Source organism: Pseudopipra pipra, chromosome 26, assembly GCF_036250125.1.
Source record: "Pseudopipra pipra isolate bDixPip1 chromosome 26, bDixPip1.hap1, whole genome shotgun sequence".
In the NCBI taxonomy this organism is placed as follows: Eukaryota; Metazoa; Chordata; class Aves; order Passeriformes; family Pipridae; genus Pseudopipra; species Pseudopipra pipra.
The window spans coordinates 873,595-899,060 of record NC_087574.1 but is presented as its reverse complement, the minus strand read 5'-3'; the positions used below and the strand labels follow the sequence as shown (position 1 = coordinate 899,060).

At 52.4% G+C, this 25,466-nt stretch overlaps 6 protein-coding genes across 6 annotated transcripts; 3 read left to right on the top strand and 3 right to left on the bottom strand.

The window, feature by feature from the left end:
- The first annotated feature begins 791 nt into the window (after positions 1-791).
- Positions 792-2,018, top strand: LOC135402898 (feather keratin Cos1-2-like). The gene is made up of 2 exons (XM_064636426.1): positions 792-1,125; positions 1,386-2,018. The coding sequence occupies exon 2, from the start codon at positions 1,407-1,409 to the stop codon at positions 1,704-1,706; it is 300 nt and encodes a 99-aa protein (XP_064492496.1). The 5' UTR covers positions 792-1,125; positions 1,386-1,406; the 3' UTR covers positions 1,707-2,018.
- Positions 2,019-4,918: 2,900 nt separating this feature from the next.
- Positions 4,919-5,224, bottom strand: LOC135402804 (feather keratin Cos1-2-like). The gene has a single exon (XM_064636264.1). The coding sequence runs from the start codon at positions 5,222-5,224 to the stop codon at positions 4,919-4,921; it is 306 nt and encodes a 101-aa protein (XP_064492334.1).
- Positions 5,225-10,605: 5,381 nt separating this feature from the next.
- Positions 10,606-10,905, top strand: LOC135402803 (feather keratin Cos1-2-like). Its single transcript, XM_064636263.1, has one exon. The coding sequence runs from the start codon at positions 10,606-10,608 to the stop codon at positions 10,903-10,905; it is 300 nt and encodes a 99-aa protein (XP_064492333.1).
- Positions 10,906-14,105: 3,200 nt separating this feature from the next.
- On the bottom strand, positions 14,106-14,411 carry LOC135402802 (feather keratin Cos1-2-like). Its single transcript, XM_064636262.1, has one exon. It carries the CDS (start codon positions 14,409-14,411, stop codon positions 14,106-14,108), a length of 306 nt encoding a protein of 101 aa, XP_064492332.1.
- A 4,629-nt stretch (positions 14,412-19,040) lies between these two features.
- LOC135402801 (feather keratin Cos1-2-like) lies at positions 19,041-19,346 on the top strand. Its single transcript, XM_064636261.1, has one exon. The coding sequence runs from the start codon at positions 19,041-19,043 to the stop codon at positions 19,344-19,346; it is 306 nt and encodes a 101-aa protein (XP_064492331.1).
- Positions 19,347-23,268: 3,922 nt separating this feature from the next.
- LOC135402800 (feather keratin Cos1-2-like) lies at positions 23,269-23,568 on the bottom strand. Its single transcript, XM_064636259.1, has one exon. It carries the CDS (start codon positions 23,566-23,568, stop codon positions 23,269-23,271), a length of 300 nt encoding a protein of 99 aa, XP_064492329.1.
- Positions 23,569-25,466: the final 1,898 nt, after the last annotated feature.

Sequence of the window (25,466 nt, the reverse complement as noted above, 5' to 3'; positions counted from 1 at the left end):
GTATAGAAAGGTGTGGGAAGAAGGAGGAGGGGGGGACATTTGGAGACATGGTGGTTTTGTCATCAGAATGGGGCTGAACACTGCCCACTCCACCACTAACCCCTGTTCCCTCGTGCCACATCTAAGCTTTCAAAGATTTTCAGAGCAGAAGTTTATCCTAAGATCCAATCTTAACTTCCCCGGGTGCAACTTGAGGCCATTTCCTCCTGTCCTGTCCCTTCTTACTTGGGAGAAGACACAACAGCCACCTCGCTCCAACCTGTTTCCAGAAAATGATAAAGAGTGATAAGGTCTCCCCTGAATTCCTCCTCAGGGAGTCCAAGACATCCAGCACCTTCCCGCTCTACTCACCAAGTCTCCATCTCACCCAGAGCAAAGAGCAGGCTCTGAAACTGGGCTGCTCATCACTGGCCTGGAGCCACTAAACATCAAGGCTCTGCAGAGGAGATGCAGAGGACCACCCTGGCAGGGCAGGACTCCAGCACACCTTGGAAGGACAGAGGACCCAGAGAGGGCACAGAGGGGGCATGACACGAAGGACCCAGTGCACTGATCTGAGAGTACAGAGTTGCCCCAATAGGGTCAACCCCCCAGCAGAAGCCCACTTGAGTATAAGAGTGACAAGCACAGAGGCAAGGTGGAAGCAAGGGGAAAGGATGTGTCATGTCCCCTCCCATGGCAGTCCTTGGGCACATGTACAAGAAGCACAAGAGCAGTGTCCATTTCCTGACAACTTTGCCAAAGACAAGACCACAGCAATGACCTTGGGGCAAATCACCTGCCCTCAAGCCTTGCCAACAGCCCTTCATCTAAAACTTCTTCCTCTAATGGCATCTTTCTGCCCTACAAATCCTGGAGTCACTCATCCTGGCACTTAGAGAGATGGTGCTTCATGTAGGAAAGCACTTGGCATGTACCAGGAAATGAAAAGGCATCAGTGCAGGAAACCAGGACACAGCCCCTACCATTAGCTGGGATGGTTCACAACTGACATGAGCTGGTCAGAAAATTATGACTTGCACAAAGGTGCCTGTGGGCCTGGGGCAGTGCAGGACTGCTATAAAAGGCAGCCCAAGTCTCTGCTCTTGCATCCACTTCTCTCACCTCCTTCTCCTCGGGAATCAGGTGAGTGGGAAGCCCCTTCTCCACCTGCTTCATCTAACACAGACTGTGCTACTCCAGGGCTGGGAGCTGCTTCTGCTGGGAGAGGGAAGGGGAGAGAAGGTGTTGTGCAGAGAGAGGCTGGGACTTGGCTGAGGAGGCTGCTGGGCTTTGGGCTGGGCAGTGTCATGTGGTGCAGGAGGTGCCTTGTCTGCAGGGGGGTTGGGTGCAGGGCTGCTTCTCATGTGTGTCTGCTTTGTGCTTCTCCCTGCCCCGTGTGCCAGGTGCCCCTGTGAGCCAGAGACATGTCGTGCTGCCAGCCCTGCAACCCTTGCTGCCAGCCCTGCGGCCCGACCCCGCTGGCCAACAGCTGCAATGAGTGCTGTGTCAGGCAGTGCCAGGACTCCGTCGTTGCCATCCAGCCCTCTGCTGTGGTGGTGACCCTGCCCGGGCCCATCCTCAGCTCCTTCCCACAGAACACCGTGGTGGGATCCTCCACCTCCGCTGCCGTTGGCAGCATCCTCAGCTGTGACGGAGTGCCCATCAACTCCGGGGGCTTTGACCTCTCCTGCATCACCAACCGCTACAGGTGTCGGCCCTGCTAAAGCTGCTGGCAACGTCCTGGGGCAAGAACCTCCAAGACCTCACAACATGGGGCTGGACTGAAAACAGAACTCCGGCACATTGTGTTTCGAGCTTCATGATGATGTTTCCTTCTCCCGCTCTCCCATCTCTTTCCTTTGCTTCCTGTGTCTCCCCAGACCAGCCCAGAGGGATCTGTTGTCCTCCCTCCCTCTGCAGGGCAGGCAGATGGACACCCTGCAGGAGCTCCACTGCATCTTAGTGGCTGCTCCTTTTGCTCCCTGTGAGCCACCTCCTTTGCTTCTTTAGACTCATTAAAGTTGTTGTGCATCCAAGTCTGGGCCTCTGAGTCCTCATATCTTTTGTGGCAACTCATCTATCTGCTCATGGTAGAAACTGGTGAAATTATAGGTTGGAATTCCCTTGAGTAGATTTTGTTTTGTGCGTTTTGTGACAGAGATGTCAAAATCTTCCCCTCTAACTGCACAGTGAAATTGCACCTTTAGGGCTTTAGGGACACCATGGCTCAAAGGGTGGCAGCAGTGAGAAATGGAACCAAACTGCCTTGAACCAGGCCATTACCGCTTCTCTTCCTTCTCTCCTCCATTAGAGCCTTTAGGGTCCATGAGCAGCACACATGGCCAATGGCAGATGACACCCATACCTCTCACAGTCCTTCAGGCCCTGGCAGGGCCCAGCTGCTCTCCACACATCCAGGGCTGAGACAGCTCTCTGGCTGGGATCAGTATCTGCCATGATCTCCATTCCTTGAACTCCAGTCTCTATTCCGTGAACCCAACACCCCCAGGGCCAACCACAGCTCCAGCTGAGCACCCAGTGCCACTTTCTGGCCACCACACCTCCACTCACAGGCAGAGGGGAACTGGGCAGATGGCACACACTGCATCCCCAAAGCCACCTGGGCTCTTTCCAGGCTACTGACCCCTTGACTCCTCATGGCTTTTTTAAGGTGTCCATCTTACCTGAGGTGGAGAAAATTACTTTTGTCTTCATTGTCAATTCACATATTTGGGAACAGTTTTCAATAACCCCTGAAAATATCTTTTTTCACCTGGGACTTCAACCCTAGGCAAAACTGAAAATCCTGGCATCCCTTGGCTCTCTGTGGTCTCCTGGCTGTGGAGAAGGAACTCCTGAAGGCAAAGCTGGGCTCAAAATAATGGCTCAGGCACACAACACCCCATGGACCATGTGAAGTTCCCTTTGTGCTTTCCTGCACAGGCACCATCCTTGTCCACCTCACTGGGCACTGGGCAGCTTCAGTGGTACAGGACGGGCACCAGCCCTACCCCAGCACAAACACTGAGAATGACCCTGCTCGTACTCATCTTCCCTGGTTCACCCAGTGCTCTGAGGCAGGGCCAGCCCCAGCTCTCTTCACACCCCAGTGCTTCTCACTTCCTGGCCAGGCTGTGCCTGCTCTTCCAAGAGTCCCTGGCCACGGGAGATCTGTCCTCCAACACACCTTGCACTCCATGGGCAACCACATGGGAACACTGAGGGGCAGGGCTGTGCCGTCAGAGGAGTATTTCTTCTCCCCACCATGGGCTCTGCAGGGAACAGGACCAGTCTGGGCAGTTCCAATGTGTGGACCGGTACTCACACTAAGCCCAGGAAGGCACAGCCCAGAATTGATCCAAGCCACACTGTACTCTGGGCTTGGGAAATTGGACCCCAGGTACGCCAGGATGGTGCCCTTCCAAGTGCAGCAGGACTGGCCTCTGCAAGTGCTGGATAATCCATACATTCCTCTGGGTACCTCTATCTGCCACCTGAGACAGAAGTCTAATTGGTCCTGCTGACTCACCCATTGGTCGTTCTCATTTCTTTCGAGATGACAAGAGAAGTAGTTCAGTTCCACAAGCACTTTCTTGTTATTCCCTGTCACCAGTTTGTGTATCTTTAGGTGATCAATTCCAGGACATAAATAGAACATCAGCCAAGCACATCCCAATTTCTCCCAGCTATGGATATGTGTGTTCTCCACTGGGAATTCCATGGGTGAGTGAAGGGCAGGGCTGTGCAGAAGGGCCAGTAGTGGTGGGACAAAGGGGAATGGGGTTAAACTGAGAGATGGTAAGTTTAGATTGAATATTAGGTAGAAATTCTTCCCTGTGAGGGTGGTGATGCACTGGAGCAGGGTGCACGGAGAGCTTATGGATTCTCCATCCCTTCAAGTGTTCAGAGCAGAGTGGATGGGGCTTGGAGCAGCGTGGTCTAGTGAAACTATCCTTTCTCTTGACAGGTGGGTGGGGTTAGATGATAAATATGATCCGTTCAATCCCAAACCATTCTATGACTCTGATCTGTGGGCTGTCCATTACAGACCACCTTTGTTCCCCAGGGTCTGTCTTTCTTTGACTGGTCCTCTTGGGCATTGCTTTGTTCAAAGGTTTCAGTCAGGAAGACATTGATAACAGACATCCATACATGGGAGGGATGTTTTCAATTACTAGTGAAGCCATAAGTCATCTGTAAAAATGCAGTAAAAAGTTATTTATCACTGCACAGCCTGAGTGTGGCTGATACCAATCCCAAGCTGTGAATTACCTCAGCCCTTCATGTCTGCACAGAGGCTTTGCCTGCCTGTGCTGAGGGACTGTAGGAGGTACGTATCTCATCTGCCTGTGCTCCTGTGTGCTGGGCATGGACTCCAGACAATGGAATGGAGGGGAGGAGAAGGAGGAGACAAGGTTGTGGGCTGTCTCCAGGAAGTGTTCTTTTCCTTCTCCACTCCTGATAGCCTTTGGGGTCAGTGTTTCCCTGATGGCTTTTGTCCGTCAAGCAGTCAGGGATATTTTGGACAGCTCCAACAGAAAAGGCACAAAGTAAAATGCACTACAGGGACTCCCAAGGTCTGTTTTGTGCAACATTTTCCTTGAGCACACTGCAAGAGTTGCCACAGAATAAAGGAGGAGTTCGGTGCCCAGGCTTGGATGCACAACAGATTTATTGAGTCTAAGGAAGAAAAGGAGGTGGCTCACAACAAGCCCCAGGAACAGCCACTAAGATGCAGTGGAGCTCCTGCAGGTTTTCCATCTGCCTGCCTTGTAGAGGGACGAAGGATAACAGAAAAAAAAGGAAAGAGATGGAAGAGCGGGAGAAGGAAACATCATCATGAAGCTCCAAATACAGTGTCTTAAAGTTCTGTTTTCAGTGCAGCATCATGTTGTGAGGTCTTGGAGGTTCTTGCCCCAGGACGTTGCCAGCAGCTTTAGCAGGGGGGACATCTGCCACGGTAGCAGCTGGTGATGCAGGAGAGGTCAAAGCCCCCGGAGTTGATGGGCACTCCATCACAGCTGAGGATGCTGCCAACGGCAGCGGAGGTGGAGGATCCCACCACGGTGTTCTGTGGGAAGGAGCTGAGGATGGGCCCGGGCAGGGTCACCACCACAGCAGAGGGCTGGATGGCAACAGTGGAGCTCTGGCACTGCCTGACACAGCACTCATTGCAGCTGTTGGCCAGCGGGGTCGGGCCGCAGGGCTGGCAGCAGGGGTTGCAGGGCTGGCAGCACGACATGTCTCTGGCTCACAGGGGCACCTGGCACACAGGGTAGGGAGAAGCACAAAGCAGACACACATGAGAAGCAGCCCTGCACCCAACCCTCCTGCAGACAAGGCACCTCCTGCACCACATGACACTGCCCAGCCCAAAGCCCAGCAGCCTCCTCAGCCAAGTCCCAGCCTCTCTCTGCACAACACCTTCTCTCCCCTTCCCTCTCCCAGCAGAAGCAGCTCCCAGCCCTGGAGTAACACAGCCCATATCAGCTGAGACCTGCAGTGAGGAAAGACGTGGTCTTGAAGCAGGAGGAGAAGGAGAAGAGGCTTCCCACTCACCTGATTCCCGAGGAGAAGGAGGTGAGAGAAGTGGATGGGAGAGCAGAGACTTGGGCTGCCTTTTATAGCAGTCCTGCACTGCCCCAGGCCCACAGGCACCTTTGTGCAAGTCATAATTTTCTGACCAGCTCATGTCAGTTGTGAACCATCCCAGCTAATGGTAGGGGCTGTGTCCTGGTTTCCTGAACTGATACCCTTTCATTTCCTGCCTAATTCCGCTTGCCCTCCTATATGAAAGCTTCTGGAAGTGCCAGGATGAGTGGGTCAAGGATTTGCAGGGCAGAAAGATGTCAGCACAGGCAGAAGGCTCAGATCAAGGCTGGTGGCATCTCTTGTTTACAGGTGATGTTCTTCTGGGTCATTTCTGTGTGGTTTATTTGTGGCAAAGATGACAGGAAATGGGCACCACTTTTGTGCTTTTTGCCCATATGCCCCAAGACTGCTGTGTGAGAGGCCATGAGTGCACATGTGAGGGATGCTGGACTTTTTGTCCTTCTTCCACCCTCCTCACTCTCTTATATATGCTGTCTGTGTCTGCTCAGCCACCCAAGTTGCCACCTGTAACCCTCCCTCCCTCTACAGGGCAGGCAGATGGACACCCTGCACGAGCTCCTCTGCATCTTGGTGGCTGCTCCAGGGGTTCTCTGAGCCGCCTCCTTCTCTTCCTTAATCTCATTAGGTTTGTTGCACGTCCAAGCCTGGGCCTCTAAATCCTCCTTTGTTCTGTGGCAACTCCCCCAGTCTCCTCTGGGATGAAGTTTGACAAAGCAGAGGGTGGGCCTTCTTGCAGTGATTTTCCTTTGTGCCCCCTCCCTTGGAGGTGGATGGAGACATCCCTGGCTACTCCATGGCCAATGGCCATCAGGGAGAGCCTGACTCCAACGATTGGCAGCAGTGGGGATGGGAAAAAACAATGCCTTGGACCAGCTCACAACCTCATCGCTTCCTTCTCCTCCCCTCCATCACCCCGTGTAGGGTCCATGACCAGCCACAGGAACTGATGACTTGCACCTCAGGTGGTCCTTCAGTGCCTGGCAGGGCCCAGGGGTTGTTGATACAGTCAGGCCTCGGGGGATTCAGCAGTTCGGATTGGTAACAGTCACACTCCAACTGTGCCATGAAGTCCCTATTTCTTTGAAGCCAACATATCCAAAAGGCCCAGATGGCTTGCGTCAGGTGTCCATCTTCCCTGTGCATGTGACCTCTAGCCTCACTATTGATGACAACATTTATCCCTTTTTATTAAGACTTTCTCCTCAGACCCTGGCCTTCAGCCTTGAATAATGCTGTAATTTGTGTCATCCCTCAGATATCCGTGGTCTCCTGTGTGCAGAAGAGGAACTCTTGAAGGCACTGCTGGGCTCAAAATAACAGCTCAGGCACAGAGTGTCCCGTGAAGCCTGTGAGGTTCCACACATGCTCCTGCTGCCCACAGTTCAGGGCAGAGACACCACCTTTATCCACATGACTGGCCACCGGGCACATTATGCTGTCCAGAGACCGAGGCTTCACTTTCTCCTTCAGCTAGTGAGACCGGCTGCCCAAGCACTGGTGTCTGTTGCCAGCACCCAAATCATCTCCAGTTCCTCTTCACTGTGCCTGTGACCCCCACAGACAAACCCTGCACGTGGGTCCTTGTTCCGAGAAAGTCTCGGTCCTCTTGGCAGACCCCACTGAAGTACTAAAATACTGGGAAGAGGTCCTCCCCAGGTCTCCTGTTCTCCAGGGAGAAAAGGCCACACTCCTTCAGCCTTTCCTCACAGCACAGGTTCTCCAGCTCTCTGGTCATCTTTTGAAAAACACAATCTGGTGGGAGCAGCCGCTGGATCAGGATAAGCACCGGCCAAGCCAGGGAACTTGGGTCTCAGTGGTGTCTTTCCTGATGCAGAACAGCCAGCCAGCAGGAGAAACACCTGGGTTGAGATGACAACAAGCCCAATGTCCACGGGGTTGGGGCATGCAGGAAGCAGGTTTTGTTCTTCATGGGGGGGGGGGGGAAATGGAGCGGTGTGCGGATGGTGACATCTCGATTACAGGACATCCCTGAGAGGATCATGAACTCAGTGGTAGTCAGGAAGAAGGAGAAAATGACGGTTTGCTGTTTCTTGCTGAGGTAGAGATAACTTCCTTCACAGGTTTTGGGATGGGATTATGTTTTGAATTTTTGCTCAAAACAGAGTTGATAATGCAGAGGTGTTTCTGCTATTGCTAAGTTTGCAGAGAGCCAAGACCTTTTCAGCTTGTCCTGCTGCCACGCTGGCAAGGAAGTTGGGGGTACATGGGAGGCTGGGAGAAGACACAGCCAAGACAGGTGACCCAAAGTGATCCAAGGGATATTTCAGACCATGTGGCACTATACTCAGTATAGAAAGGTGTGGGAAGAAGGAGGAGGGGGGGACATTTGGAGACATGGTGGTTTTGTCTTCCCGAGCCACCATTCATCAGAATGGGACCATGCTCTTCTGGAGATGGCTGAACACCTGCCTGCTCATGGGGAGCAGAGAATAATTAATTCTTTGTCTTCCTTTGCTTCTGTACACAGATTGTGCTTTCCCTATTAAACTGTCTTTATCTCAACCCACAGATTTTCTAGCTTTTCCCCCTACCACTTCTATCCTCAATCCTGTTGGTGGGGGAGTGAGTGAGTGGCTGTTAAGCCTTGGTTACTGGCTGGGGTTGATGTTTAGTTGCCAGCCAGCAGGCAAAACAAATGGTTACCCGGGTGACAAGGAAGGTCTTCATCGCCTTGGATGCAGCAGTGGTGATGGACCAGATCTCCACATGGGAAATCCAATGGGGAAGAACAAATGCACGAAGGTCTGCAGGTACTGATTGCTCCACACAGTGACAAGGAGGAGGCCATTCCGCACCAGGGTTAGAAGATCCATGGAGAAGAAAAGGCTCATTGCATGTGTGGTAATTCCTGGTTGCACTGACTTCTTCATTCCCTCACAATTATTTGTTCAATTCAAATGCCCACTGCTGCTGGTAGCTACACAGTCATAGAAGGAGGAAAATGCTTTTAGGATTGTGGAGTCCAATTGTAAGCTGAACACTGCCCACTCCACCACTAACCCCTGTTCCCTCGTGCCACATCTAAGCTTTCAAAGATTTTCAGAGCAGAAGTTTATCCTAAGATCCAATCTTAACTTCCCCGGGTGCAACTTGAGGCCATTTCCTCCTGTCCTGTCCCTTCTTACTTGGGAGAAGACACAACAGCCACCTCGCTCCAACCTGTTTCCAGAAAGTGATAAAGAGTGATAAGGTCTCCCCTGAATCTCCTTTTTTCCAAACTAAATAAATCCGGTGACTCTCTACAAGGTAGACCATGGGTGGAGATTTCATCATGTGAGATTGGGGAGGGGCGAGAAGGCTGGTTGAGAGCTACCATTGTCTGTGCCCAGAGGAGCTGAGCTCTGCTGGGACAACCACTGAGCCGAGCATTCCTCCACAGAAAATAATTCATTCATGAAAACATGACATTTATTTGCCATATTGTCAAGGGAAGGACTCACAGCTGTTGCTTTGTGTTTGGGGGAACCAGCCTGACGACGGAATGGATGGAAAGCTGTCCCTTTGGGGTTTGAGGCATTCCTGAGACAATGCTGCCTCACCCTAACAGACAGGCCAAAAGATGCAAATTTGGAGAAAACACTCTGATCCCTTTCCAGAGAAGTAAAGGAAGGTGGTGGGCATGGCCTTTCTTCCTCATCCCATGCACAGACCAATTGACTCTCCACATGGAAGAGAGACCAGGCACGGCTCTTCAGTTCCTACAGGAGGGCAGCACCTCTGACCAATAATGAGAGGATGTGCTTGTGGAAAGGTCAGAGCACTTGGCCATGGATGCCAAATCCCAGTGCCCTCAGTCCCAGCAATGACCTGTCTCCCAGCTCTTGGGCTTGCATGTCATGGCCCTCCTCTTTCCTCCATAGGGAGTCCAAGACATCCAGCACCTTCCTGCTCTACTCACCAAGTCTCCATCTCACCCAGAGCAAAGAGCAGGCTCTGAAACTGGGCTGCTCATCACTGGCCTGGAGCCACTAAACATCAAGGCTCTGCAGAGGAGATGCAGAGGACTACCCTGGCAGGGCAGGACTCCAGCACACCTTGGAAGGACAGAGGACCCAGAGAGGGCACAGAGGGGGCATGACACGAAGGACCCAGTGCACTGATCTGAGAGTACAGAGTTGCCCCAATAGGGTCAACCCCCCAGCAGAAGCCCACTTGAGTATAAGAGTGACCAGCACAGAGACAAGGTGGAAGCAAAGGGAAAGGATGTGTCATGTCCCCTCCCATGGCAGTCCTTGGGCACATGTACAAGAAGCACAAGAGCAGTGTCCATTTCCTGACAACTTTGCCAAAGACAAGACCACAGCAATGACCTTGGGGCAAATCACCTGCCCTCAAGCCTTGCCAACAGCCCTTCATCTAAAACTTCTTCCTCTAATGGCATCTTTCTGCCCTACAAATCCTGGAGTCACTCATCCTGGCACTTAGAGAGATGGTGCTTCATGTAGGAAAGCACTTGGCATGTACCAGGAAATGAAAAGGCATCAGTGCAGGAAACCAGGACACAGCCCCTACCATTAGCTGGGATGGTTCACAACTGACATGAGCTGGTCAGAAAATTATGACTTGCACAAAGGTGCCTGTGGGCCTGAGGCAGTGCAGGACTGCTATAAAAGGCAGCCCAAGTCTCTGCTCTCGCATCCACTTCTCTCACCTCCTTCTCATCGGGAATCAGGTGAGTGGGAAGCCTCTTCTCCTTCTCCTCCTGCTACAAGACCATGTCTTTCCTCACTGCAGGTCTCAGCTGATATGGGCTGTGTTAGCCCAGGGCTGGGAGCTGCTTCTGCTGGGAGAGGGAAGGGGAGAGAAGGTGTTGTGCAGAGAGAGGCTGGGACTTGGCTGAGGAGGCTGCTGGGCTTTGGGCTGGGCAGTGTCATGTGGTGCAGGAGGTGCCTTGTCTGCAGGGGGGTTGGGTGCAGGGCTGCTTCTCATGTGTGTCTGCTTTGTGCTTCTCCCTGCCCTGTGTGCCAGGTGCCCCTGTGAGCCAGAGACATGTCGTGCTGCCAGCCCTGCAACCCTTGCTGCCAGCCCTGCGGCCCGACCCCGCTGGCCAACAGCTGCAATGAGTGCTGTGTCAGGCAGTGCCAGAGCTCCACTGTTGCCATCCAGCCCTCTGCTGTGGTGGTGACCCTGCCCGGGCCCATCCTCAGCTCCTTCCCACAGAACACCGTGGTGGGATCCTCCACCTCCGCTGCCGTTGGCAGCATCCTCAGCTGTGACGGAGTGCCCATCAACTCCGGGGGCTTTGACCTCTCCTGCATCACCAACCGCTACAGGTGTCGGCCCTGCTAAAGCTGCTGGCAACGTCCTGGGGCAAGGCCCTCCATGACCTCACAACATGGGGCTGGACTGAAAACAGAACTCCGGCACATTGTGTTTCGAGCTTCAGGACATTATTTGCTTTTCCCACTCTTCCATCTCTTTCCTTTGCTTCCTGTGTCTCCCCAGACCAGCCCAGAGGGATCTGTTGTCCTCTCTCCCTCTGCAGTGCAGGCAGATGGACACTCTGCAGGAGCTGCACTGCATCTTAGTGGCTGCTCCTTTTGCTCTCGGTGAGCCACCTCCTTTGCTTCTTTAGACTCATTAAAGTTGTTGTGCATTCAAGCCTGAGCCTCAGAGTCTTCTTTCAATCTGTGCAATTATTCCAGTATGTTTAGGGTAAAAGTTGCAGAAAGCAGAGTGTGGATCTCCCTGCATCCATTTTACTTTCTTCTTTTCACATTGGAGCTCTCAAAGAGATCCCTAGCTATTCCATAGGAAAAGGTCTTTATGGAGACTATGGCTCCAAAGCGTGGTAGAAATGGGGAAGAGAAACAACAGTGTCAGGGGACAGCTCACAGCCTCATCTCTTCCGTTTCCTCACCTCCATTACCCTGTTCAGGGTCCATGAGCAGCACACATGGCCAATGGCAGATGACACCCATACCTCTCACAGTCCTTCAGGCCCTGGCAGGGCCCAACTGCTCTCCAGACATCCAGGGCTGAGATAACTCTTTGGCTGCGATCAGTATCTGCCATGATCCGGCTACGCAGTGCAGTCTCCATTCCTTGAACCCAACACCCCCAGGGCCAACCACAGCTCCAGCTGAGCACCCAGTGCCCAAAGAGCCACTTTCTGGCCACCACACCTCCACTCACAGGCAAAGGGGAACTGGGCAGATGATGCATAGAGCAATCCCACAGTCACTTTGGCTCTCTGCAAGACAATTATCCCTTGTTTTCTCATGGATTTTTTTCAGGTGTCCATCTACCATGAATTGGAGCAAATGACTTTTCGCTTCCTCATTAATTCACGTTTGCGTATGGTTTTCAATGGCATCTTTTTACACCTCGGACTTCAGTCCCAAGAAAAACTCTAAATCCTGGCATCCCTTGGCTATCTGTGGTCTCCTGGCTGCAAAAAAAGGGACTCCTGAAGGCAAAGCTGGGCTCAAAATAATGGCTCAGGCACACAACACCCCATGGACCATGTGAAGTTCCCCTTGTGCTTTCCTGCACAGGCACCATCCTTGTCCACCTCACTGGGCACTGGGCAGCTTCAGTGGTACAGGACGGGCACCAGCCCTACCCCAGCACAAACACTGAGAATGACCCTGCTCGTACTCATCTTCCCTGGTTCACCCAGTGCTCTGAGGCAGGGCCAGCCCCAGCTCTCTTCACACCCCAGTGCTTCTCACTTCCTGGCCAGGCTGTGCCTGCTCTTCCAAGAGTCCCTGGCCACGGGAGATCTGTCCTCCAACACACCTTGCACTCCATGGGCAACCACATGGAAACACTGAGGGGCAGGGCTGTGCCGTCAGAGGAGTATTTCTTCTCCCCACCATGGGCTCTGCAGGGAACAGGACCAGTCTGGGCAGTTCCACTGTGTGGACCAGTACTCACACTAAGCCCAGGAAGGCACAGCCCAGAATTGATCCAAGCCACACTGTACTCTGGGCTTGGGAAATTGGACCCCAGGTACGCCAGGATGGTGCCCTTCCAAGTGCAGCAGGACTGGCCTCTGCAAGTGCTGGATAATCCATACATTCCTCTGGGTACCTCTATCTGCCACCTGAGACAGAAGTCTAATTGGTCCTGCTGACTCACCCATTGGTCGTTCTCATTTCTTTCGAGATGACAAGAGAAGTAGTTCAGTTCCACAAGCCCTTTCTTGTTATTCCCTGTCACCAGTTTGTGTATCTTTAGGTGATCAATTCCAGGACATAAATAGAACATCAGCCAAGCACATCCCAATTTCTCCCAGCTATGGATATGTGTGTTCTCTACTGGGAATTCCATGGGTGAGTGAAGGGCAGGGCTGTGCAGAAGGGCCAGTAGTGGTGGGACAAAGGGGAATGGGGTTAAACTGAGAGATGGTAAATTTAGATTGAATATTAGGTAGAAATTCTTCCCTATGAGGGTGGTGATGCACTGGAACAGGGTGCATGGAGAGCTTATGGATGCTCCATCACTTCAAGTGTTCAGAGCAGGGTGGATGGGGCTTGGAGCAGCCTGGTTGAGTGAAACTATCCTTTCTCTTGACAGATGGGTGGGGTTAGATGATAAATATAATCCACTCTATCCCAAACCATTCTATGACTCTGATCTGTGGGCTGTCCATTACAGACCACCTTTGTTCCCCAGTTTCTGTCTTCCTTGACTGCTCCTCTTGGGCATTGCTTTGTTCCAAGGATTCAGTCAGGAAGACATTGATAACAGACATCCATACATGGGAGGGGTGTTTTCAATTACTAGTGAAGCCATAAGTCATCTGTAAAAATGCAGTAAAAAGTTATTTATCACTGCACAGCCTGAGTGTGGCTGATACCAATCCCAAGCTGTGAATTACCTCAGCCCTGCATGTCTGCACAGAGGCTTTGCCTGCCTGTGCTGAGGGACTGTAGGAGGTACGTATCTCATCTGCCTGTGCTCCTGTGTGCTGGGCATGGACTCCAGACAATGGAATGGAGGGGAGGAGAAGGAGGAGACAAGGTTGTGGGCTGTCTCCAGGAAGTGTTCTTTTCCTTCTCCACTCCGGATAGCCTTTGGGGTCAGTGATTCCCTGATGGCTTTTGTCCGTCAAGCAGTCAGGGATATTTTGGACAGCTCCAACAGAAAAGGCACAAAGTAAAATGCACTATAGGGACTCCCAAGGTCTGTTTTGTGCAACATTTTCCCTGAGCACAATGCAAGAGTTGCCACAGAATAAAGGAGGAGTTCGGTGCCCAGGCTTGGATGCACAACAGATTTATTGAGTCTAAGGAAGAAAAGGAGGTGGCTCACAACAAGCCCCAGGAACAGCCACTAAGATGCAGTGGAGCTCCTGCAGGTTTTCCATCTGCCTGCCTTGTAGAGGGACGAAGGATAACAGAAAAAAAAGGAAAGAGATGGAAGAGCGGGAGAAGGAAACATCATCATGAAGCTCCAAATACAGTGTCTTAAAGTTCTGTTTTCAGTGCAGCATCATGTTGTGAGGTCTTGGAGGTTCTTGCCCCAGGACGTTGCCAGCAGCTTTAGCAGGGGGGACATCTGCCACGGTAGCAGTTGGTGATGCAGGAGAGGTCAAAGCCCCCGGAGTTGATGGGCACTCCATTACAGCTGAGGATGCTGCCAACGGCAGCGGAGGTGGAGGATCCCACCACGGTGTTCTGTGGGAAGGAGCTGAGGATGGGCCCGGGCAGGGTCACCACCACAGCAGAGGGCTGGATGGCAACAGTGGAGCTCTGGCACTGCCTGACACAGCACTCATTGCAGCTGTTGGCCAGCGGGGTCGGGCCGCAGGGCTGGCAGCAAGGGTTGCAGGGCTGGCAGCACGACATGTCTCTGGCTCACAGGGGCACCTGGCACACAGGGCAGGGAGAAGCACAAAGCAGACACACATGAGAAGCAGCCCTGCACCCAACCCTCCTGCAGACAAGGCACCTCCTGCACCACATGACACTGCCCAGCCCAAAGCCCAGCAGCCTCCTCAGCCAAGTCCCAGCCTCTCTCTGCACAACACCTTCTCTCCCCTTCCCTCTCCCAGCAGAAGCAGCTCCCAGCCCTGGGCTAGCACAGCTCATATCAGCTGAGACCTGCAGTAGAGGAAAACCATGGTCTTGAAGCAGGAGAAGGAGAAGAGGCTTCCCACTCACCTGATTCCCGAGGAGAAGGAGGTGAGAGAAGTGGATGCAAGAGCAGAGACTTGGGCTGCCTTTTATAGCAGTCCTGCACTGCCCCAGGCCCACAGGCACCTTTGTGCAAGTCATAATTTTCTGACCAGCTCATGTCAGTTGTGAACCATCCCAGCTAATGGTAGGGGCTGTGTCCTGGTTTCCTGCACTGATGCCTTTTCATTTCCTGGTACATGCCAAGTGCTTTCCTACATGAAGCACCATCTCTCTAAGTGCCAGGATGAGTGACTCCAGGATTTGTAGGGCAGAAAGATGCCATTAGAGGAAGAAGTTTTAGATGAAGGGCTGTTGGCAAGGCTTGAGGGCAGGTGATTTGCCCCAAGGTCATTGCTGTGGTCTTGTCTTTGGCAAAGTTGTCAGGAAATGGACACTGCTCTTGTGCTTCTTGTACATGTGCCCAAGGACTGCCATGGGAGGGGACATGACACATCCTTTCCCTTTGCTTCCACCTCATCTCTGTGCTGGTCACTCTTATACTCAAGTGGGCTTCTGCTGGGGGGTTGACCCTATTGGGGCAACTCTGTACTCTCAGATCAGTGCACTGGGTCCTTCGTGTCATGCCCCCTCTGTGCCCTCTCTGGGTCCTCTGTCCTTCCAAGGTGTGCTGGAGTCCTGCCCTGCCAGGGTGGTCCTCTGCATCTCCTCTGCAGAGCCTTGATGTTTAGTGGCTCCAGGCCAGTGATGAGCAGCCCAGTTTCAGAGCCTGCTCTTTGCTCTGGGTGAGATGGAGACTTGGTGAGTAGAGCAGGAAGGTGCTGGATGTCTTGGACTCCCTATGGAGGAAAGAGGAGGGCCATGACATGCAAGCCCAAGAGCTGGGAGACAGGTCATTGCTGGGACTGAGGGCACTGGGATTTGGCATCCATGGCCAAGTGCTCTGACCTTTCCACAAGCACATCCTCTCATTATTGGTCAGAGGTGCTGCCCTCCTGTAGGAACTGAAGAGCCGTGCCTGGTCTCTCTTCCATGTGGAGAGTCAATTGGTCTGTGAATGGGATGAGGAAGAAAGGCCATGCCCACCACCTTCCTTTACTTCTCTGGAAAGGGATCAGAGTGTTTTCTCCAAATTTGCATCTTTTGGCCTGTCTGTTAGGGTGAGGCAGCATTGTCTCAGGAATGCCTCAAACCCCAAAGGGACAGCTTTCCATCCATTCCGTCGTCAGGCTGGTTCCCCCAAACACAAAGCAACAGCTGTGAGTCCTTCCCTTGACAATATGGCAAATAAATGTCATGTTTTCATGAATGAATTATTTTCTGTGGAGGAATGCTCGGCTCAGTGGTTGTCCCAGCAGAGCTCAGCTCCTCTGGGCACAGACAATGGTAGCTCTCAACCAGCCTTCTCGCCCCTCCCCAATCTCACATGATGAAATCTCCACCCATGGTCTACCTTGTAGAGAGTCACCGGATTTATTTAGTTTGGAAAAAAGGAGATTCAGGGGAGACCTTATCACTCTTTATCACTTTCTGGAAACAGGTTGGAGCGAGGTGGCTGTTGTGTCTTCTCCCAAGTAAGAAGGGACAGGACAGGAGGAAATGGCCTCAAGTTGCACCCGGGGAAGTTAAGATTGGATCTTAGGAAAAATTTCTCCTCTGAAAATCTTTGAAAGCTTAGATGTGGCACGAGGGAACAGGGGTTAGTGGTGGAGTGGGCAGTGTTCAGCTTACAATTGGACTCCACAATCCTAAAAGCATTTTCCTCCTTCTATGACGGTGTAGCTACCAGCAGCAGTGGGCACTTGAATTGAACAAGTAATTGTGAGGGAATGGAGAAGTCAGTGCAACCAGAAATTACCACACATGCAATGAGCCTTTTCTTCTCCATGGATCTTCTAACCCTGGTGCGGAATGGCCTCCTCCTTGTCACTGTGTGGAGCAATCAGTACCTGCAGACCTTCGTGCATTTGTTCTTCCCCATTGGATTTCCCATGTGGAGATCTGGTCCATCACCACTGCTGCATCCAAGGCGATGAAGACCTTCCTTGTCACCAGGGTAACCATTTGTTTTGCCTGCTGGCTGGCAACTAAACATCAACCCCAGCCAGTAACCAAGGCTTAACAGCCACTCACTCACTCCCCCACCAACAGGATTGAGGATAGAAGTGGTAGGGGGAAAAGCTAGAAAATCTGTGGGTTGAGATAAAGACAGTTTAATAGGGAAAGCACAATCTGTGTACAGAAGCAAAGGAAGACAAAGAATTAATTATTCTCTGCTCCCCATGAGCAGGCAGGTGTTCAGCCATCTCCAGAAGAGCATGGTCCCATTCTGATGAATGGTGGCTCGGGAAGACAAAACCACCATGTCTCCAAATGTCCCCCCCTCCTCCTTCTTCCCACACCTTTCTATACTGAGTATAGTGCCACATGGTCTGAAATATCCCTTGGATCACTTTGGGTCACCTGTCTTGGCTGTGTCTTCTCCCAGCCTCCCATGTACCCCCAACTTCCTTGCCAGCGTGGCAGCAGGACAAGCTGAAAAGGTCTTGGCTCTCTGCAAACTTAGCAATAGCAGAAACACCTCTGCATTATCAACTCTGTTTTGAGCAAAAATTCAAAACATAATCCCATCCCAAAACCTGTGAAGGAAGTTATCTCTACCTCAGCAAGAAACAGCAAACCGTCATTTTCTCCTTCTTCCTGGCTACCACTGAGTTCATGATCCTCTCAGGGATGTCCTGTAATCGAGATGTCACCATCCGCACACCGCTCCATTTCCCCCCCCCCCCATGAAGAACAAAACCTGCTTCCTGCATGCCCCAACCCCGTGGACATTGGGCTTGTTGTCATCTCAACCCAGGTGTTTCTCCTGCTGGCTGGCTGTTCTGCATCAGGAAAGACACCACTGAGACCCAAGTTCCCTGGCTTGGCCGGTGCTTATCCTGATCCAGCAGCTGCTCCCACCAGATTGTGTTTTTCAAAAGATGACCAGAGAGCTGGAGAACCTGTGCTGTGAGGAAAGGCTGAAGGAGTGTGGCCTTTTCTCCCTGGAGAACAGGAGACCTGGGGAGGACCTCTTCCCAGTATTTTAGTACTTCAGTGGGGTCTGCCAAGAGGACCGAGACTTTCTCGGAACAAGGACCCACGTGCCGGGCTTGTCTGTGGGGGTCACAGGCACAGTGAAGAGGAACTGGAGATGATTTGGGTGCTGGCAACAGACACCAGTGCTTGGGCAGCCGGTCTCACTAGCTGAAGGGGAAAGTGAAGCCTTGGTCTCTGGACACCGCAAGATGCAGAAAAAGTTGCCACAAATCAAAGGAGGATTCATAGGCCCAGGCTTGGAGGAACAACAAATGTAATGAGATTAAGGAAGAGAAGGAGGTGGCACAGAGAGCCCCATGAACAGCCATTAAAAGACAGAGGGACTCATGTAGGGTGTCTATCTGCTTGCCCTGCAGAGGGAGGGACGGTGACAGGACCCCACGAGGGTGGCTGGGAAGACACAGACAGCAGATGTTAGTGTGAGAGGATGGTGGAAGAAGGAAAAAAGATCCAGAAACTTTGTAATGTCCCCAAACATGGCAGTTCTTGGGCATGCAGGAAAGAAGCAAAAGAGTGATGCCCATTTCCTGACACCTTTGCCACAAACAAGACCACAGGAACAACCCAGGTGAACATCACCTGCCCACACGGAATGCCAACAGCCCTTGATCTGAGTCTTCTGCCTGTGCTGACGTCTTTCTGCCCAAGAAGTCTTTGTGCCTCCTATTCTGGCACTTCCAGAAGCTTTCATATAGGAGGGCAAGAGGAATTAGGCAGGAAATGAAAAGGCAGCAGTGCAGGAAACCAGGACACAGCCCCTACCATTAGCTGGGATGGTTCACAACTGACATGAGCTGGTCAGAAAATTATGACTTGCACAAAGGTGCCTGTGGGCCTGGGGCAGTGCAGGACTGCTATAAAAGGCAGCCCAAGTCTCTGCTCTTGCATCCACTTCTCTCACCTCCTTCTCCTCAGGAATCAGGTGAGTGGGAAGCCTCTTCTCCTTCTCCTCCTGCTTCAAGACCACGTCCTTCCTCACTGCAGGTCTCAGCTGATATGGGCTGTGTTACTCCAGGGCTGGGAGCTGCTTCTGCTGGGAGAGGGAAGGGGAGAGAAGGTGTTGTGCAGAGAGAGGCTGGGACTTGGCTGAGGAGGCTGCTGGGCTTTGGGCTGGGCAGTGTCATGTGGTGCAGGAGGTGCCTTGTCTGCAGGGGGGTTGGGTGCAGGGCTGCTTCTCATGTGTGTCTGCTTTGTGCTTCTCCCTGCCCCGTGTGCCAGGTGCCCCTGTGAGCCAGAGACATGTCGTGCTGCCAGCCCTGCAACCCTTGCTGCCAGCCCTGCGGCCCGACCCCGCTGGCCAACAGCTGCAATGAGTGCTGTGTCAGGCAGTGCCAGAGCTCCACTGTTGCCATCCAGCCCTCTGCTGTGGTGGTGACCCTGCCTGGGCCCATCCTCAGCTCCTTCCCACAGAACACCGTGGTGGGATCCTCCACCTCCGCTGCCGTTGGCAGCATCCTCAGCTGTGACGGAGTGCCCATCAACTCCGGGGGCTTTGACCTCTCCTGCATCACCAACTGCTACCGTGGCAGATGTCCCCCCTGCTAAAGCTGCTGGCAACGTCCTGGGGCAAGAACCTCCAAGACCTCACAACATGGGGCTGGACTGAAAACAGAACTCCAGGAGATTGTGTTTCAGGCTTCAGGACAGTATTTGCTTTTCCCACTCTTCCATCTCTTTCCTTTGCTTTCTGTGTCTCCCCAGGCCAGCCAAGGGGGATCTGTCTCCCTTTCTGCCTCTGCAGGGCAGGCAGATGGACACTCTGCAGGAGCTCCACTGCATCTTAGTGGCTGCTCTCTGTGATCCACCTTGTTTTCTTCTTTAGACTCATTAAAGTTGTTGTGCATCCAAACCTGAGCCTCAGAGTCCTCCTTCAATCTGTGCATCTCTTTCAGCCTATTCAGGGAAGAAAGGTGGAGGAAGCAGACTGCAATGGGTTTTGTTTTGTGCATTTTGTGATAGAGCTGTCAAAGTCATCCCCGCTAACTGCACTGCTTTAGGGACACCATGGCTCAAAGGGTGGCAGCAGTGAGGATGGGAAACCACAGTGTCTGGGGAAAGCCCACAGCTTCATCTCTTCCTTCTCCTCTTCTCCATTGCCCTTTCTAGTGCCCATGAGCAGCACACATGGCCAATGGCAGATGACACCCATACCTCTCACAGTCCTTCAGGCCCTGGCAGGGCTCCTCTCCAGACATCCAGGGCTGAGACAACTCTCTGGCTGGGATCAGTATCTGCCATGATCCGGCTACGCAGTGCAGTCTCCATTCCTTGAACCCAACACCCCCAGGGCCAACCACAGCTCCAGCTGAGCACCCAGTGCCACTTTCTGGCCACCACACCTCCACTCACAGGCAGAGGGGAACTGGGCAGATGGCACACACTGCATCCCCAAAGCCACCTGGGCTCTTTCCAGGCTACTGACCCCTTGACTCCTCATGGCTTTTTTAAGGTGTCCATCTTACCTGAGGTGGAGAAAATTACTTTTGTCTTCATTGTCAATTCACATATTTGGGAACAGTTTTCAATAACCCCTGAAAATATCTTTTTTCACCCGGGACTTCAACCCTAGGCAAAACTGAAAATCCTGGCATCCCTTGGCTCTCTGTGGTCTCCTGGCTGTGGAGAAGGAACTCCTGAAGGCAAAGCTGGGCTCAAAATAATGGCTCAGGCACACAACACCCCATGGACCATGTGAAGTTCCCCTTGTGCTTTCCTGCACAGGCACCATCCTTGTCCACCTCACTGGGCACTGGGCAGCTTCAGTGGTACAGGACGGGCACCAGCCCTATCCCAGCACAAACACTGAGAATGACCCTGCTCGTACTCATCTTCCCTGGTTCACCCAGTGCTCTGAGGCAGGGCCAGCCCCAGCTCTCTTCACACCCCAGTGCTTCTCACTTCCTGACCAGGCTGTGCCTGGTCTTCCAAGAGTCTCTGGCCACGGGAGATCTGTCCTCCAACACACCTTGCACTCCATGGGCAACCACATGGGAACACTGAGGGGCAGGGCTGTGCCGTCAGAGGAGTATTTCTTCTCCCCACCATGGGCTCTGCAGGGAACAGGACCAGTCTGGGCAGTTCCACTGTGTGGACCAGTACTCACACTAAGCCCAGGAAGGCACAGCCCAGAATTGATCCAAGCCACACTGTACTCTGGGCTTGGGAAATTGGACCCCAGGTACGCCAGGATGGTGCCCTTCCAAGTGCAGCAGGACTGGCCTCTGCAAGTGCTGGATATTCCATACATTCCTCTGGGTACCTCTATCTGCCACCTGAGACAGAAGTCTAATTGGTCCTGCTGGCTCACCCATTGGCACTTCTCTTTTGTCTTGGTTATCACAAGAGAAGTTCCCTTCCTCAAGTCCCCTTGTGTTACTCTGTATTTGTACTTAATTAGATGCTGCTATTTTTTGGTCTGTGGTTGGTCCAGCCACCCGTGAGAATTTATTCTTTTCCTGCCAAGTGATGTGAAAACAAGCACTGATAAACGAGAACTTTAGTCTTTGAAGGGAGCATCTTGTATAAACTGTAATTAATTGGTACCTCACTATTGGCTGGTGGCCCTTCAAGGGCATTTGAAGAAGAAAGTGAAGAGGAGGAGGATGACGTAAGCCCCCAGATTCATTTAGGAAAGCCCCCCTGAGGTGCAGCATGCAGGTGCAGGGACATTCCAGAGTACCCACACATGTGCAGAAGAGATGCCACTTGTATAACGGAGGGAGAGACCGAAGGCCTCTAGTTGGGCGGTGCTGGCCACACCTGCCCAGGTAGAACGTCATCAATTAATTGTATAAAAAGCAGAGAGCTCGTGCTGGGAGCAGAACTCAAACTTCACATCAAAGGACAATGCCGCCTTTTGGGGGACACCCGCTATCTTGTGAGCCTGCTGACACTCTGAGGGTGCAGCTCCTGCTATGGGGAATTCTAGGCATTCTGAGGTTGGTAAGAAAACTTCGTAAGCATCATCTGAGTGAGAGGGGGAGTCGTACTGAGGGCTTATTTTCCTCCCCTTTCGTCTCTCTCGTGTTCTTGTTTTGTTGGCCACCTCTTGGTAATAAATATTGTTTTTGTTGAGCTTTCAACCGTGTATGGTTTCAGTTTTGGCATCCTTCGCCGCTCCATACTCCCTGCCTGCAGTGTATGGCATCTTCATGTCATCAACACCGGGAGATAAATAAGACATCAGCCAAGCACATCCCAATTTCTCACGGATATGGTTATATATATGTTCTCCACTGGGAATTCCATGGGTGCACTAAAGGGCAGGGCTGTGCAGAAGGGCCTGTAGTGGTGGGGATGTAGTTAAACTGACAGATGGTAAATTTAGATTAAATATTAGGAAGAAATTCTTCCCTGTGAGGGTGGTGATGCACGGGAACATGAGGGTGCATGGAGAGCTTATGGATGCTCCATCCCTTCAAGTGTTCAGAGCAGGGTGGACGGGGCTTGGAGCAGCCTGGTCTAGTGAAAAGCATTTTTGCCCTCAGCAGGTGGGTGGGATTAGATGATTCTTTCAATCCATTCTATCCCAAACCATTTTATGACTCTTTGATCTGTGGGCTGTCCATTACAGACCACCTTTGTTCCCCAGGGTCTGCCTTCCTTGACTGCTCCTCTTGGGCATTGCTTTGGTCAAGGGATTCAGTCAGGAAGACATTGATGACAGACATCCATATATGGGAGGGATATTTTCAATTACTAGTGAAGCCATAAGTCATTTGCAAAAACTCAGCCAAATGTCATTTACCATTGCATAGCCTGAGTGTGGCTGATACCAATCCCAAGCTGTGAATTACCTCAGCCCTGCATGTCTGCACAGAGGCTTTGCCTGCCTGTGCTGAGGGACTGTAGGAGGTACGTATCTCATCTGCCTGTGCTCCTGTGTGCTGGGCATGGACTCCAGAGTGGGTAAAGCAGGGGGGAGAAGGAAGAGGTGATGTTGTGGGTTTTCCACTGACATTGTTGTTTCCCTTCCTCACTCCTGCCACCCTTTGGAGCCATGGGGTCCCTAACGATCATTGGCTGTGGAGCAGCCAGAAATGTTTTCTCCAGCTCCAAGGGAAAGGGCACAAGAGGGAGTTCCATTGTCTGCTTCCTTCACCTTCTTCCCCGATCAGATTGGAAGAGCTGCTAAAGAAAAAAAGGAGCATGTGGAGGCCCAGGTTTGGATGCACAACTTTAACGAGTCTAAAGAAGCAAAGGAGGTGGCTCACAGGGAGCAAAAGGAGCAGCCACTAAGATGCAGTGGAGCAGGGTGTCCATCTGCCTGCTCTGCAGAGGCAGAAAGGGCAATAGATCCCCCTTGGCTGGCCCAGGGAGACACAGAAAGCAAAGGAAAGAGATGGAAGAGCGGGAGAAGGAAACATCATCATGAAGCTCGAAACACAATGTGCCGGAGTTCTGTTTTCAGTGCAGCACCATGATCAAATGTCTTGGAGGTTCTTGCCCCAGGACGTTGCCAGCAGCTTTAGCAGGGCCGACACCTGTAGCGGTTGGTGATGCAGGAGAGGTCAAAGCCCCCGGAGTTGATGGGCACTCCGTCACAGCTGAGGATGCTGCCAACGGCAGCGGAGGTGGAGGATCCCACCACGGTGTTCTGTGGGAAGGAGCTGAGGATGGGCCCGGGCAGGGTCACCACCACAGCAGAGGGCTGGATGGCAACAGTGGAGCTCTGGCACTGCCTGACACAGCACTCATTGCAGCTGTTGGCCAGCGGGGTCGGGCCGCAGGGCTGGCAGCAAGGGTTGCAGGGCTGGCAGCACGACATGTCTCTGGCTCACAGGGGCACCTGGCACACAGGGCAGGGAGAAGCACAAAGCAGACACACATGAGAAGCAGTCCTGCACCCAAACCCCCTGCAGACAAGGCACCTCTGCACCACATGACACTGCCCAGCCCAAAGCCCAGCAGCCTCCTCAGCCAAGTCCCAGCCTCTCTCTGCACAACACCTTCTCTCCCCTTCCCTCTCCCAGCAGAAGCAGCTCCCAGCCCTGGAGTAACACAGCCCATATCAGCTGAGACCTGCAGTGAGGAAGGACGTGGTCTTGAAGCAGGAGGAGAAGGAGAAGAAGAGGCTTCCCACTCACCTGATTCCCGAGGAGAAGGAGGTGAGAGAAGTGGATGTGAGAGCAGAGACTTGGGCTGCCTTTTATAGCAGTCCTGCACTGCCCCAGGCCCACAGGCACCTTTGTGCAAGTCATAATTTTCTGACCAGCTCATGTCAGTTGTGAACCATCCCAGCTAATGGTAGGGGCTGTGTCCTGGTTTCCTGCACTGCTGCCTTTTCATTTCCTGGCACATGTCAAGTGTGGTTCATTTCTTTATGTGTCCAATTAGAGGCCAAAGCATTTCCAGGGCAGAAAGATGTCAGCAGAGTCAGAATGCTTAGAGCTGGTGACATCCTCTGTGAGCAGGTGATGTTCACCTGTGTTACTTCTGTGCGTTCATTTATCCTAAAGTTGTCAAGAAATGGGCATCAATCTTGTGCTTCTCTCCCACATGCCCGGGAACTGCTGTGTATAGGGACACGGCAGCATCTTTGCAGAAGAATTTCCAATTCCTGAGGTTTTCCTGGTCTTATATCAGCATACATACTTTTGCTTGGCTCCATGCAGACATGCATTTGTCACATGACACATTTGTCAGTCTGTGCTTGTGAGACCCTCATCATGACAGCATGTGCAGGTCAGACAGTTTTGCTGGTGACTGGGATGAGACACAGGCTCCTCATGTCCAGGCCAATGCCAGATGCACTTCTACAGCTCATCATCCTGGTGCTGATTGAGGCAGTGGCTGCACCTCTCCATGTCTGTGATGGAAGAACATGAGACTTGCCCAAGGTATCTTTTCCCTTGGATCCATGCCATGCACCCTACCTCTGTAGATGGGTGAGAATGTGAAGAGGAGAAGGGGACTCTGGGCTCAAGCCAAGGTTATTTCTCTCTTATTGCCATCTTCTGTCTGAGCCTTCTTCCACAACACAGCTCCACCCAGAGCAAGAGGAACTCCCTTCAGTGATTGTGGTCCCCTGACCTCCCAGGAGTCCTGCAGCACCAGGGTCCTCCCAAGAACACAGCACAGGTTGGGCTCACCATCAGCAGGGCACGTTCCAAGGACAAGGGGAACATTTCTGGGCTGAGATTCAGGGGCTGATAATCACTGGCTGTGGAGTAGCCAGAGCTGTTGTCCTCACCTCCAAGGGCCAGGGCCTGAAGGAGGCCAACAGACAGTGTGTCCTTCCCTTCTATTACACTAAGGAATGAGAAAGGGTCCACTTGCTTACCCATTTGTTTCCTTACAGCATATCTTCCTTCTCCCTGGACAGCTTTAGTGAGAATCTAAACAGGAAAGAACCCAAAGCTTGGATGCAGAAGAGTTTGTCTCTGTGAAAACACCGGAGTGAAAGGATCATCATGGGCAGGCAAGGGTCAGTGTCCTACACAGGGAGAGAGACAGGCAGGTCCACCCTAAGCTGGTATTGGTGGGGCTTCAACACTGAGGGAGTAGAAAACAAGAAAGGACAAGGAAGGAAAAGGGAGGTGGCAACATTCTCCACCTTTCAGTCTGACATCAACTTCTTGGTTTCCAGTGCTCCTTGTCTTGTCTGTCACCAGTGGCTTTAGCAAGGGGGACACCTTCTGCTGCCACAGCAGTGGATGGTCTTGA